The 14,665-nt window shown below is 40.6% G+C and overlaps 2 protein-coding genes across 3 annotated transcripts; both read left to right on the top strand.

Moving 5' to 3' along the window:
- Positions 1-218: 218 nt before the first annotated feature.
- LOC140994836 (uncharacterized) lies at positions 219-3,428 on the top strand. Of its 2 annotated transcripts, none has more exons than XM_073464648.1 (4): positions 219-521; positions 1,454-1,840; positions 2,010-2,435; positions 2,632-3,428. In XM_073464648.1, the coding sequence occupies exons 1-4, from the start codon at positions 245-247 to the stop codon at positions 2,985-2,987; spliced, it is 1,446 nt and encodes a 481-aa protein (XP_073320749.1). In that variant the 5' UTR covers positions 219-244; the 3' UTR covers positions 2,988-3,428. The 2 variants fall into 2 exon arrangements, with proteins under 2 accessions (XP_073320749.1, XP_073320748.1); XM_073464647.1 differs by having other exon boundaries at positions 1,451-1,840; positions 2,632-3,427.
- Positions 3,429-4,165: 737 nt separating this feature from the next.
- Positions 4,166-13,911, top strand: cog4 (component of oligomeric golgi complex 4). The gene is made up of 19 exons (XM_073465033.1): positions 4,166-4,319; positions 5,551-5,633; positions 5,734-5,848; positions 6,074-6,248; positions 6,573-6,766; positions 7,843-7,948; positions 8,039-8,196; positions 8,273-8,331; positions 8,422-8,546; positions 8,674-8,792; positions 9,603-9,769; positions 9,872-10,037; positions 10,869-10,931; positions 11,019-11,132; positions 11,510-11,602; positions 11,682-11,765; positions 11,878-11,979; positions 12,230-12,358; positions 13,197-13,911. The coding sequence occupies exons 1-19, from the start codon at positions 4,185-4,187 to the stop codon at positions 13,329-13,331; spliced, it is 2,322 nt and encodes a 773-aa protein (XP_073321134.1). The 5' UTR covers positions 4,166-4,184; the 3' UTR covers positions 13,332-13,911.
- Positions 13,912-14,665: the final 754 nt, after the last annotated feature.

Below are 14,665 nucleotides of genomic sequence, written 5' to 3'. Positions count from 1 at the left end.
CCCCTTGTGGCAGTTAAGTTGCCCTACCATAAGCTCTGCATAGTTTTTGTAGTAACGTAAATGTATTATTATTATTGTATTTTTTGTATTTTTTATTTTATTTTATTCAAGATTCGTGAATTATGACACGGTTGACCCGCCCCGGATATGACGTTGCGTTCGGCAGCAGCCATGCATTGTGGGTGAAGTGTACTAAACTGCTAACAACAACAGCTAACGCTAATGACTGCAGGTAACTATCATCATGTCGCGTGTTGACGACCCGGAGTCAACAACGATGCTCGGCAGGAGACGGAGCGTCGCGTGGGACTTCTTCGAAACCATCGACTCTGAGAAGGTCCGGTGTCTGCTCTGCCGGGACTACATGGTCAAACAAGAGCGGGGCAGCACCACCAACATGCTGAGACATCTACGAGCCAAACACCCCGCCGAGGTGAAGGAAATGAAGGGTCGTGTGGCTGAAGCTGCCTTCAGCAACGGTGCCGAAGACATGGAGACGGACAGTGAGCACTTCTGCTCCGGTATGGTTAGTTCAAGACCGACCCAGACATCATTCATGCTTTTGTTTACACCTGCTCGTCTTGCTCAGACAGGTCAAAATGTGGTGAAAATGGCTTCGACTCTATATGAGACTAAATATCAGCTTGTATTTTGGATTATAATATTGAGATGTGACATAAATATTGTCTTTTCCTGGTTTTAAAAGCAGCATCACTTAAAGTAAAGTGGTGTCATTTTCTGAACTTTACAGACTCTTCCACTTGTTCTGCTACTTGCACTTTACCCACTCATTGTGTTAATATTTGTGTAAGCATCATCAAGCATCATACAGTACCGAGGTATCTGGTTAAAAAAATAAAAAATAATTTTAAAAATAGTGATTATTTGATTTTGTTGCCTGTCCTATTATTTATGAAGTGCTTTTTTGAAGATTTCAAAATATTGAGATATAATTTAGTTATAGCAGTACACTCTGAAAATACCCCAATATTATTTTAAGGACACATCGCCCATCTCTAATTATGACACATTACATTACTTTCATAATTGTTGCTTTAAAATGGAAATTACGTTAATGACACTCAGTTTGTGGTAAATTAAACTAGTCTATCAAAGGTACTGTATTAAATGTCAGTTCACAGAGGGGAGTAGTCAAACGGCTTTCGATTGCATTCAGCTTTGTAACTCGTCTTTTTCATCTCACTTCTAATGAAGAATGTAGTAATATAGCAGGTTATTATTATAGTGCTGACTGAAATAATTGTTTTTTAGATACATTTTAATAATGGATCAAGGTATTTACCTCGCATATTTATTTATTTTAACCAATTTCTAGACATTTAACACACTGAAAAATGAATGACATTCTTAAAAATATCACAATATCACAAATCAGTAATGAATTGATACTTGTAGCTGTCATTATGACTTTGTTTTTTCTCATATTTAGTAGAAGTGGCCCTGGAGGACGGAGACTCTGACTCCCCTACCACGGGGAATGATGCTGACTCTGCTATTAATGGCATCCTGGAAGCTGCACAAAAAGGTCCAGCAGAACAAATAACACGTGAAGAGGCGGCTGATGACCGCCCTGTAGGACGTAGACGGAGCTTGATTTGGAGACACTACAAGCAGTTGGACAGTCTGGCAGCTGCTCTTTGCTGCATTTGCATGCGGAAGCTACAGTGCTCTGAAGGTAGCAGCACCAGCAACCTGCGTCGGCACATATCGACGAAACACCCGAAGGTCTTCTCTCAGCTAGTGGCCGATGAGAAGAACTCAGCATTGGGGTCATACACTAAAGGTGGCACAGCGACACCACCAGAGAGATCATTTTCAGGTAATGTCGTATAAATCACTGCTGTGTGTGTATGTGATCTTTTAACTAATTTCTTACATTTTTCTAACTTGAACAATTATTCAGGTATCAATACATCATAATATCATAACAGCACAGTCAATAATGTCTTGTTAGTTATCATTATAGCTCTGTTATCTTCATATTTTAGTGGAAGTGGCACTGGAGGACGAAGACTCCCTTACCCCAGTGAATCACGCTGACTTAAACTCTGCTCTTAATGGCATCCTGGAAGATGCACAAGGAGATCCAACAGAACGAATAACACGTGAAGAGGCAACTGATGGCCGCCCTGTTAGACATAAACGCACTTTGATCTGGAGACACTACGAGCACTTGGACAGTTTGTCCGCAGCTCGTTGCCGCATATGCATGAAGAAGTTAAAATACTTTAAAGGAGGCAGCACCAGACAACTGCATCAGCACATGTCAAAGAGACACCCGGAGCTGCTTTCTCAGCTAGTGGCCGACGGGCTGAACCCACCACAGTCATACTCATCACAGGGCTCAAACGCTAGCGGTGACACATCGACACCACCAGAGACTGTTGGGGCGATAGAGAAGAGAACATTTTCAGGTAAATGGATCTTGCTGAAAAACAGAACAAAATGTCATATGATCATCCCCTGTAAATTTCCTTTATACTCCAACTCAAAAAGAAGTAACTGTGAACATTAATGTAAATACATGGCTTCATTTAGTGGTTCCTACCAGCTGTATACAAGATTATAGTGAGAATAAACATGAGGCCTTCTCCACCTTTTGTCTTACAGGTGCGGCAAAAGTTTCGCAAGCGTCTGAAGGAGAAAGGCGTCTGTTCAGGAGGGAGCGGGAGCTGATAGAGTCTATGAGGAGAACGCAGAGGGAGGAGGCGCGGGCTCTGGAGCATCAGAGGGAGCTGCTGGAGAAGCTGCGTGCAGTGAATGCCAGGGAGGCAGCTGCAGAGAGGGAGCAAATCGAGTCATTGAGGAAAGCACAGCAGGATGAAGCCAAAGACTTGAACAGACAGAAAGATGAGCTGCAGAAGGAGAAAGCAGAGCTGCAGAAGAAATGGGAAGAGCTTCAGCAGGAAAGAGAAGAACTACTTTCGTTTACCAGCGAGCAGCAAGTTGATTCTGTTACTACATGACAACAAGAGTGTCGTGTTATCACCGATTTTAGGTTTCCTGTAAATGCTTTGACACAAATTCTAACACATGATGATGTAAAAATGTAAATTCTCCCTTTAGTAAAATTTATTTTGCAAAAAATCTATGGACAGTTGATTTGTTTTTCTTTATGGCTGTTTTCTCTCCTTTGTTTTTGTTAACATTTTCCATTTATTGTGTAATGTTCCAACATCATTCTGGCATCGAATTAGTCTAAATGTGACCTCACCCAGAGACAAAAACAATTATTATTGCCAGGGGTTTGACTTATCAATATCAGAGGCTACCTTGTAGTTACAACATGTGAAAATATTTGTTTACTCTGGTTACTGTGAGGGCCTGAAATTATCTGCCAAATCAGTTTTGCTTTTTTTTCTACCACAATACATCATGTCACTAACAAGTGGTGTTATCCTGTTTATTAAATTGAATTTATCTTGAGATTTAAATAGAGTGCCCATGTAGAGACTTGAAAAATCTTTTTAAGAGCAGCATCAGATTTGCTGGTAAGATGACATGAATGCTGAATTAGTCAAAGTTGGCCAAGTTGTTTTTTTTTTAGGTTTTTGAACTCAGAACAAAAAGCCATCTTGAGACCATCATATTTTCATTATTAGACCTTTTTTGTTGAAACAGCACATTTAGGAAAGATGTAATGTTGGAAGGGATCAAATAAAAGCGAAAACCAATATAGATTTTACAGTTTTATTTTTGGTCAAAATGCTTTTATACTCCAATGAAGCCTTATGAGATTATCAAGTTTAAAGGAACATTGTAGGAAATTACATTAAAAAGATTATATTTTGAATAAAATAATGATGATGATTTTTGTATATAGGCTGAACTCAACTCCACTGTCTAGTACAAGAATGCACAACCACGCATGCGTAGTAAGCCGTGTTATTTTGTCCAGAGTTTGACTTCTCAGGTTGAGCTCTTGTGCAGCCACAGACAGCCTCGCCATAATTAAACAGCAGTCTGTCGGTTTATGTTATAGGTGGTTAAGTAAAACGTTACGGACGTGCTGAGAGATATGTTCACCCAATTTTAAGAAGAGGGAGCATCCTGTCTTCTCTGAAAGCGGCATTTTCTTGCGCAGAGGCGCTGCCTGACAGGCTAAACCCGGGGAAAATATCGCATCGTATGACGTGGCTGCTGAATCCTGTCCGTGTCGGAAGATGGCTGACAGTGGACCCTTGGCAGCGAAAAGATGCGACTCTGGCTCAGTGTCCTCTGTGAGCATGGAGACCATCTCGGCCCTGACGGAGCTGGAGGACCTGGAGAAAGTTTATCAGCAGCTCTGCGTGCAGGAGGTCAGTAGAAACGGCTGTTAACGGCGGTTTGTTTGACGTCGACACGTCCTCCATTTAACTTCCGGGACGCTGCTGGTCCAAAACACTACTGAGGGAAAGAGCTCCACTTTGATAACATATGACCAAATTAACACAAGAATAATAAAGCTATTACATTAATGACTTTCAGATCATGCTAGAGCTTTTGTTTACCGTTTGCTAGTCTCCAGTATACGTGGTAAACAGGGGTAACGTTAGCATCTGAGTTGCCAGGGAACAAAACAGTCCACAACACCTAGCTAACACAAATATTAATAAGTGATCAGTGATGAAAGTGATAAAACTGACTCTGCTTGTCAGGATTTTGACTCTATAAAGTCTGTCTGAGGGTGTTGGACAGCATGGTATCCTGAAGATGTATAACGTCCCCCTGCTGCCATTAAGGATGTGTCTCATGTTGAGGTCTTTTTGTAATTAACTCTTGTGTCATTTTTATTAAAGGTGCACTATGTAGTTTTGGGGAAGACATTGAAAAACATTTACTGATTTTATGCCAAAACACACAAAATAAACAACTCTTTTACTGTTACCCACTGTTTTACTTTGTTTATATGTGGCGGACCCTGCCACCTTTCTAGCTTCAAACAGTGTTCTGGGGACCTTATTTTCCTCTGAGAACAGTTTGTTTATTCACTTGTTTGTATAATTACCTCATTAATAATGGAAATATCAAAATTCTGAGTTGGGATTTCTTCAACCCCCTTTCAGAATCTAGAAATGTCACTCAGATATAACTGCTTCCTCTTCACAGTCTCTTTCAGCTCTCAGTTCAGCAATTATGAATATCTGTTCTGAGACTTAAAATTAAAAGATAGGACTCTCTGACTGACAGTGTGAGTAGATCACCACACTTTCAGTATCACAAACACAATTACTCAATCAAATGAAGAAATGTAGCAGTGGGATCAAAGAAAAATGGTAATTCATGGGCCATTCGTGCAAAGTAAATGGTAATGGCATGTTCACATGGTGGGTTTTTATCCACGCAATGTGTCATCAACCACAACAAGTAAAGTAAGAGTAAATTATTATCCAGGAAAATCCTGAAAAGTGTATTAGATAGAGCAAGAAACATATGTACTAAGGCTCCAAAAGCCCAAATTAAAAATGATACAGAGTCCTGTAATAGCCATACTAATGCAATAATGTTATTCAGCTCACCCTACATGTATTGTTTTTTCATCTGATGCAGAAAGAAGCGGAGGCTGAGCTGGACAGACTGGTGGGACAGGAGGGCGCCATTCACACAAAGATGCTGGCACTGCAGAGGATGGGGTACAGCTTGAGCAGATTAGTGTAGTATCAAAAGCTCAGCATTTATTTGAGTCCCAATCACAGCAGTCTGTGTTCTGTGAACTGTCTCCGTCTCTTACAGGCCCAACCTACAGTTGATCGGAGGAGACGCCAGTCAGCTGTCAGGCATGATCTCGTTCACCTGTAGCCTGGCTGAAAACGTCAGCCGCAAAGTCAGACAGTTGGACCTTGCAAAGGTAAAAACTCACACGTAATATATCTATAACGGATACAGCATCATGTATGTGCATTTATATAATAGATTAAATCATTTTGACACAATGCCAAAAACACCTCTGCAAAACGTATAATTTTTAACTGTTGCTGACATGTTCTGATCATTTCAGGTTGTGTCTATTTCAACAATGTTGCAATTGATCACACTGATCTCATAGTGTATATCTTGTTTTCCCTTTTTGTAGACACGGTTGTATAATGTCATCCAGCGCGCTGACGACATCCTCGATCTGAAGTTCTGCACGGACGGTGTCCAGACAGCTCTACGTAATGAAGATTATGAACAGGCTGCTGCCCACATCCATCGATACCTCTCTCTGGACCAGTCGGTTATTGAGCTGAGCAGGCAGGGAGAAGAAAGTACGAGGCCTCCAGTTCTCTGTCATAGTGTATTGCTCAGTATGCAGTCTTATGCTGCAGAGAATAAGTACTGTAGTCTGATTTGATTTGAATTTTTTTTTTTTTTTGCACGATGTTGAGATCAAATGTGTCGGATTATTATATGATTGTAGTTATTCATAAAAGATTGGCAAGCATAGTGGAAAAGCACCAAACATTTTACCACTGTGATCCACCAAAAGATTTTATACTTTTGTCACTGCAGTGAAAGTAGCAGTAAATCAGCTGCAAAATAGGAACTATGTACTGTACGTCTAAGCTTGTCGATGCATCATGTCTGCTCAGGTAGTGCTGTGGATGCCAGTCTGGTAATGCTTCAGGAGGCCGAGCAGAAACTGAAGGTCATCGTTGCTGAGAAGCTGGATGAAGCTGTCGCAGCAGTCGACCTCGCACAAGTGGAAAGGTTTTTCAAGATCTTCCCTCTGTTGGGCCTCCACCAGCAGGGCCTTGCACGCTTTGGACAGTATCTCTGCAGTCAGGTCAGTGTTGTTTTTGTACGAGGATATCTGCGAGTACTTTTGGTGGAAAGATAGGCTGTGGACCATTGAGCAGTCATTTATGGTGCATGTAGTTACACCAGTCCCATGAAAGATTGGGCACACATCATACAGGTTTTTAATTAAGCTCTCTCTTTCTGTTCCTTCAGCACACACTGTGAAAACTACAAGATAATAAAAGACATAACCGTTTCAGAACATACATCTACCATTCATTGTTAAAGTTTCTCAAGCTAGTCTCCACTGATAAGCAGTCCCAAACACGTGAGCACAACAGAAATGTGCTGACATTATATAGAATTAATGAAAATGTCTCACTGTTGTCCATGTAAAATGTTAACAAACATTGTACATAAATAAAAACAAAAACAAATGAAAGACAACCACGTGTGACTCTTGGACCACGTGTACAATAATGTTATTTTGGAGCTGTATGCTCTTCCTCTGCAGCCATGTTGGTTCTAATTTCTGAAAACCTCCATGGCGGGGTTAACAATGTTACCTTACACCTTATGTATTACATTTTTAAACACTTTGTAACCTCAAATTTATGACTGAAACATAGTCAAGTAACATCTCAGTAATACTGTTACAGGAATTTCTTTACATTGTGCATTTTGTTAACATCTTAACATCTATTTTCTGTTGGATAAAAATAATTTTGGCACATGTAGTCCTTGAATGTTTATCAAAATGTGTATTTTTATGAAAAATCTGGATCCAAATGCAGTTTTCTATTGAACAAACTGATTCTATTAATTGCACATCCTTTGTGAGGGCTTCGTTTTATTTACTTTGGTAAAAATAAAATGCTCTCCTTATTGTATGTTGCTTGTAAATTCTATGAAACTGATAACTTCCTGATGCTAAAATTAGTTGTACAACCTTCTCATTAAACAAAAACAGATGGAACTGTGAGTGAATCTGATAAGATACGGTTGTCAAAAACATGAGATTATGAATAAATATCTCATTAATCATCTTTGTTTTTTGATCAGAAATAATCAAAGATATGTTGGTCTCATTTTTTATGTCCCATCTCACATATTCTCACACAGCTTGCCTCCAAAGCTGAGGAGAACTTGGTCCTTGCTACGGGAGGAGACCTGGGCGAGAAGAGAGCTCCGCTGGTGTTTGCAGACACTCTGACGCTGCTGCTGGAAGGTGAGATAACAGGCCTGATCCTCTGCCTGCAAACATTTTCCTTTATTTCCTTGGAGCTGACTCCACTAGCATGTTGGTGTGTGTTTACAGGTATTGCTCTTGTCATCGAGACTCATCTGGTGATTGTAGAGACGTATTACGGTCCGGGCCATCTGTACACACTCATCACTCACCTGCAGCAGGAGTGTGACCAACAGGCCCAGAAAATAGTCGACAAGTTCATCCAGCAGAGAGGATACCACAACAAGGTGTGTATGACATCTGAGCTGCATGATTGATTTTACTGCGTACCTGTACACACTGTGAACTTTTATCCTCCTTCAGTTTCAGATTGTCCAGAGCAGCATGATGAAGAGCGTGCCAGGGGAGCGGATCGAGCCCAGGTATTTGTGTTTGTCTCAGCAGCGTCCTGCTCCTCCTCCATATTTGTCTCTGTGGTGTTTTTGTTTATAACATCTGTCTCACATAAACAGGGAGTTGGACCCTGTACTGACAGAAGTAACCCTGATGAATGCACGGGCCGAGCTCTACCTGCGCTTTTTACGTCGGCGCATGCTGGCCGACTTTGAAGTCGGGGATGCTCAGAGCGTCACACAAGGTGGTTTAATGTTAACGTGTGCTGATGTATACAGTACACTGATGCCTTTTTGAGAATGTAGAGCTGAAATCAGTCATCTGAATTCTGAATTTGTGATTGTGTTTGTTTTTCCTAATTTTTTGAACAGAGCATCAGCAGAACGTGGAGAAGCTACTGAAACACTGCATGCTGAGCAGGACGATGCAGGAGCTGATTGGTTACTACGTTCCAATGGAAGAGTACTACATGAGAGAGTCTGTCAACAAGGTAAATTACTCTGTTTTCTGAAGTATTTTTATTTTACAGTTTTTGAGAACTCTACCAATTTTGAATATCAGAGTTGGGGCGTACTTCTGCGTACTTGGGAAAAGCTTTTGTGTCTCCAGAGGGAGATCAATTGACTCAAGTGATGTCACGTGAGTCGGCGTCAGTTGGGGCTGCAGACTACAAGTTTGAAAATAAAAACCTCTGTAGACCACTCCTCATCTCAGTTTGAGGCTATGAACTCGAGGTGACATTAGCCACTGTTAGCATAATGGACTCGAATCTTTGACCAAACTACAGCAGCTAGAATTGCATTGTGGGTAATGTAGTAATGCAATTTTTTATTAAATTAAAAAAAATTATATTTCTGTTTTTTCTGCATCAATTCAGATGTTTCTTTATCATGAGTGTGGCTATGTTTGAGGAGCACAATGATAAGTTGGTGGAGGAATTTTTCAATTCACTTACTAGCTTTTACAGGGCTTTCGACCACATACCACATTCTTCATCAATGAACGGACTTTGCTTAGTTGAGATTTGTCATCAAATTATTGACCTCCTGTCGTGTAATAACAACTAATGTTTTAAAAGCTTCATGCAAATATAAACTTACATCAAATTAGTTTACATCTTTTCCAAGTACATGTAAAATGAAACAAGCGTGGCCTTCCTTGAGAACAGATTTAAATATATGATAGATACCTTGCAAATAAGATACTGAACAGTTATCAATGCTGTTGAAGTCATTGAACATGTGTTTATAGCACTGTATTATATTCAATTACCTCTAAATTAGCTGAATTTTCTCCTCAGGCTGTTACTATGGATACATATGAAAAGGGTCAGCTGACCTCCAGCATGGTGGACGACTGTTTCTACATTGTGAAGAAGTGCATCAGTAGAGCTTTATCCAGCTCCAGCATCGACTGCCTCTGTGCCATGATCAACCACGCCAACTCTGTGCTGGAGTCTGACTTCAGGTACTCATTCTTTCTCTTTTCAGTTCACACTTTCAGTACTTCTTGTTGTTTACACTTTTCACGTCTCGTGTCCATGTGCCCCTTCCTCTCGTCACCTGTCAGGGAGGTGCTGTATAATAAACTGCGGCAGGGCTTCCCAGCTACGACCCTGCAGGACATCCAGCGTGGCGTCAGCAGCGCGGTCAGTCTGATGCAGAGCAGCTTACAGCAGGGCAAGTTCAACACACTGGGTATCGAGAGTGCTGAGAACGCCAAGGCTGCTTTTCTGGTAATAGACACACGCACACATACACACATATCCCTGCCTCACTCTCAGACAGTATCAGATTGCTGGCTAGACTATGCCAAAAATAAACATTGAAGTTTTTGGTTTGAGGCTTGCTTAAAAATGATCAGCAGTGATTTAAGTGAGGAATCAAATGCATGAATAACCCCCCTCTAAATTAAGTCATGCTTTAATTTTTAAAATGGCTCTTAGCTGAAGGAAGCACTACTTCAAAAACCTTTCAACCCGCTTGTCAAAAGTTAAATTGGAATCAAAGAAATACTTAAAGGTTTTATATCTCAGCCCTGTCACCAGGATAAAATGTTGGCAGAAGGAATGGGCCAATAAATTGTGAAATCATGAAAATACTCACAATAACTTGACTGTGGTGAATTTTCATTATTATAACACTAGATGTTTTTAAGTAGACCAGGGGACAGTTTTCAGCTGTGTTTGTGTTGACAATAAAATTTCATTTTTGATGGGAAGTTTGGACATGGCTGTGTTTGTAGCAACCAAGATCTGTATTTTAAGCCAAAAGTTGATCTTTTCCTGACCTCAACCAAGCGTTTTTGGGCTTAAATCTAACCAGAGCATAAGGACTGCATTGGCACAAGATAACATTTTTTACATTGAACCTAAAGAAACATATCATAAAGAAATGTTTGAACATATCCGTAGGTTAACAGAAAAGTAGATTTACCAGTATTTATTCTGGTGATTGGGTTGCACATCTGCCAGTTTGACCTTGACAGAATAACGGAATAAGACTGAATCATGCTGAATCACATCAGCTGTAAAAATCCTTCATTCACTCTTTTCATTCTGTATCAGGTGACTCTGAATAACGTGGAGGTGTGCAGTGAGAATATCACGACTCTAAAGAGGAACCTTGAGGTAAGATTCACATCTTTGAATCTCCTCTCATTGTTTATAGTTTACCTCGTTTCTCGTTTTTTTAAATTCTTGTATTTCTTTCTGCAGAACGACTGCTCCAAGTTGTTCAGTCAAGGCGCCGGCTCTGGCGAGCAAGCCAAGATTGAAAGCTGTTTGTCTGACCTCGTCAACACGTCCACAAAGTTCAAGGATCTCTTACAGGTCTGAGACACATGCATATGTTGATCATTGCTCTTCAGCTGAGAGTTGTGTATTTACATATATACAGTAGGCACTCAGCAACAGGGAATAATTCTGTCTGTGTGCTTTTAAAGGATTATTATGACAGAGCAGTTTCAATAGCAGAGAGAAACCATGTCTTATGTATTTATTCAATGGGAAAGTTGCTGGTATTATTTTTTCATAAATAATTGCAAATTTTATTGAGATATTTACTCACTCAACGGTGTTTCATCATTATAAAGAGAGTAAAGATGAGTGAGGTCATAGGAGACATGTATCCAGGGTCTTGTAAGTGTCTGTAAATAGGACCCTTTTTTGGTAAAGGTTTCACACTCGGATGTGATTTTATTTCACAGGAGGGACTGACTGAGCTGAACACAACAGCCATAAAGCCTCAAGTCAAACCCTGGATCAGCAGCTTCCTGTCCATCTCACACAACATAGAAGAGGTAATGGTGTCAGAACAATGACCAGAAATAAATCAGAGGTCATGAGACACGTTGCTGTAACTGCCTTTGTTCCTCACAGGAAGAGTTTAATGATTATGAAGCTAATGATCCCTGGGTGCAGCAGCTCATCATTAACTTGGAGCAGCTCATGGCAGAGTTCAAGGTATCTTGTCTGAGCAACATTTCAGCCATCACTCCAAATATTAATGAATTTAATTCATGTGTTTAAACTTTTTTTTTTTTTTTTTTTAAACTTCTCCCTGCCTTCTCACCAGACGGCCCTCTCTCCTGTCATCTATGACACACTGACCAGCCTGATGACCAGCCTGATATCGATTGAAATGGAGAAGACTGTCCTCAAATGCTCATTCAGCAGGGTGAGGAGCTGGGCTCGGCCACAAGGTGGCACCGGGTGCCCTGCGCATCACATCACATCACATCTCTGACACACATGTGGTGAAAAGCCTCAAGCCATGATTTATTAATGAGTCCAGAAAGGCCTGCAGGAGATGTTGCTTCCTCTTTGCACGATAGCATCCTCCTATTTTGAGCTCCTTACAGGAAGCCTCCAAATGAATTCTTATACAACGTCTCGCCTATTCTCTGTTTCTGATCTTTTTGTTGCAGCTCGGAGGGCTGCAGTTTGATAAAGAGCTCCGGTCTCTGGTGGCGTACCTCACCACCGTGACCACCTGGACCATCAGGGATAAGTTTGCTCGCCTCACACAAATGGCCACCATCCTTAACTTGGAGCGGGTAATTTAGATCAACCTACACACATATACAGAATATAGTAATTAGTATAATTAGTATGAAAGCTCATTTTATGTTTCTATCTTAATATTTATAGCATGTTGATGAAGGTTCTCAGTCATCCAGGTCATGGTAATTCTAAGTGCTATATTGTAAGCAACTGGATTTGTTTCAGTTTCTTGAAGACGTTTTACCTCACATCCAAGAGGCTTAGAAGAAACTGAAACAAATCCAGTTGCCTACGATATAGCACTTGGAATATTTATAGCAGTTTACACCATGGGTAGCCTGTAACCAAGTACATTTATTCAATGGAATCTGAAGCCATTTTATAATACTTTTTACTTCTATTCCACTACATTTCAATTAGAAATTATGACATTTGTTTTTACATCACATTTATCTCACAGCTACTAGACCGATTTAAGATTTTGTATACAAAAACTGTGATGATTCTAGAAAATATGATGCATTGTTATAACATAACTACTGACATGATTTCAATAGTAAAATTAGCTTCACCTCTAAAAACTACACATTAAAATTGGGCATCCAGGTAGTTTTGGGATCTATAGATGCTGACCAGGAAATTACAATTTTGCTGTATTAAGTCAAACCTTTGTTGCAAAACTGCTCCCACATGTAAACTACTACAGTAAAATGATGATGACACATTTATAAATCAATGATAATAATTCATAATAATGATAATCCAGTGATATAATAACTAGTAGTGTAACACATTATAGCTAAGTATTTTGTTATAAATACTTACTGTGTGGTATTTCTCTTTGTACTTCTTGGTGTACACAGCCTCATAATGTACATTTTTCTACTACAGGTAACTGAGATCTTGGATTACTGGGGCCCAAACTCGGGCCCCCTGACATGGCGGCTGACCCCAGCGGAGGTGCGTCAGGTTCTGGCGCTGCGTATCGACTTCAGAAGTGAAGACATCAAGAGGCTGCGGCTGTAACTCAGGAACCAGCTCGCTGTTTATCAGCGACTGCCATGCATACTCACCTTGTGATGCTTTTCACTAAAGAGCTCAATCCAGGTTTAATCCACGTTTCTGTAAATGGATGTGGGCAGGATGCAGGCAAATGGCCGGGGATTTCCTTCTGACTGGAACAAAAGTGCACATTGCTCATAGTGGGTCTCCAGACTCAACACCTGGCTGATGTCAGTCTGCATCAGATTTCCAGCTCAGCTTTTAGGGACTTGGTTTACGGTTACAGGGCGGACACGCTGAACTGTTTAATATGAATGATCTGAGAATATTCTGTATAATGTGTAATTAAAAAGTGTAAATGTGTCACACTGGGAGTTCCAACATTTTAACCTGTAACTATCTGTGAGAAACGAGGACACACTGGGACTGAGGACCGGCGCTCTGCGGCTGTCAGTGAAACAGAGCAGTAATGAACATCCTACCCATTAAACTGACAGAAGCAGGTCAGACAGCTGATCCAGCCTAGTCATTCAATATATGAATAGCTCCTTGTCTGTGATGATGGAACACTTTTAACCTAATAAATTGAGAGCCGCTGTGAAAACGCCTCTGATCCCTGCCATCCGCCACATTTCACGAAGTGCTGCCCTATTGCCACGGAGGACCTGCTCCCAATCTTTTATACGTGTTTCTGACACTAAATACAAAGCTGTGTTCACCAGGCAATGAAGCATAAAAAGTGGTCCATTCTCATAATGTTCAGCCTAATTTCCTGGTCTAACCTTCAGTCTCTTCATTGATAAAAGCGGGTCAGCGTGTATTTAAACTTTTGCACTGCAGTGTCACAGCTCGTCATCAACCCTCTCACCTTCTTCTTTGTTTGTGTAATCAGACTCAGACGACAAATGCAGGAGTAGTTAGGAAAAGTGTGGCTTTAATGTAAACACAACATTCGATTGGCTCAGCACAAACATTCCACATGAGAGCAACCAATAAACTACCAAATAGGATGGGGGTGCAGCACAAAAACATTCACAGTAAAAAAAAATTGGTATAATCATAATATATATACAGTACGGTGCTTTTAAGGTGAAAATGGAGATAGGATATGGGGACTGATATGTGATAGATAAGAGTATACAGGGATGGGAGGATGAATTTCAGGGTGCACAGGTGAAAATGGAGAGCTGTACTTTTTCTCTGTGAGAAGAGAAACGTGACAGATGAGGGGGGTAAATGGTTCCCTGTTTACTGATCAGGGGAGAAGAGGGTCCTAAAAACCCGCCGACTCCCCAGACAGAGGCTGCCTCAAATGATATTGTTCTCCTCGTGCAGTCTTCTATTTCTACACAGATTCA

This window comes from Pagrus major, chromosome 4 (assembly GCF_040436345.1).
Source record: "Pagrus major chromosome 4, Pma_NU_1.0".
Taxonomy (NCBI): domain Eukaryota; kingdom Metazoa; phylum Chordata; class Actinopteri; order Spariformes; family Sparidae; genus Pagrus; species Pagrus major.
The sequence above is the reverse complement of the archived record's forward strand: the minus strand, read 5'-3'. Positions and strand labels throughout refer to the sequence as shown.

Excerpts from the sequence above, each read along its gene's own strand:
- cog4 (XM_073465033.1), top strand. The coding sequence starts at position 4,185 with ATGGCTGACAGTGGACCCTTGGCAGCGAAAAGATGCGACTCTGGCTCA. Across the intron at positions 8,197-8,272 it reads AGAGAGGATACCACAACAAG|TTTCAGATTGTCCAGAGCAG; the intron begins GTGTGTATGACA and ends ATCCTCCTTCAG. Across the intron at positions 10,038-10,868 it reads ACGCCAAGGCTGCTTTTCTG|GTGACTCTGAATAACGTGGA; the intron begins GTAATAGACACA and ends ATTCTGTATCAG.
- LOC140994836 (XM_073464647.1), top strand. The coding sequence starts at position 245 with ATGTCGCGTGTTGACGACCCGGAGTCAACAACGATGCTCGGCAGGAGA. Across the intron at positions 522-1,450 it reads CAGTGAGCACTTCTGCTCCG|TAGAAGTGGCCCTGGAGGAC; the intron begins GTATGGTTAGTT and ends TCTCATATTTAG. Across the intron at positions 2,436-2,631 it reads AGAGAAGAGAACATTTTCAG|GTGCGGCAAAAGTTTCGCAA; the intron begins GTAAATGGATCT and ends TTTGTCTTACAG.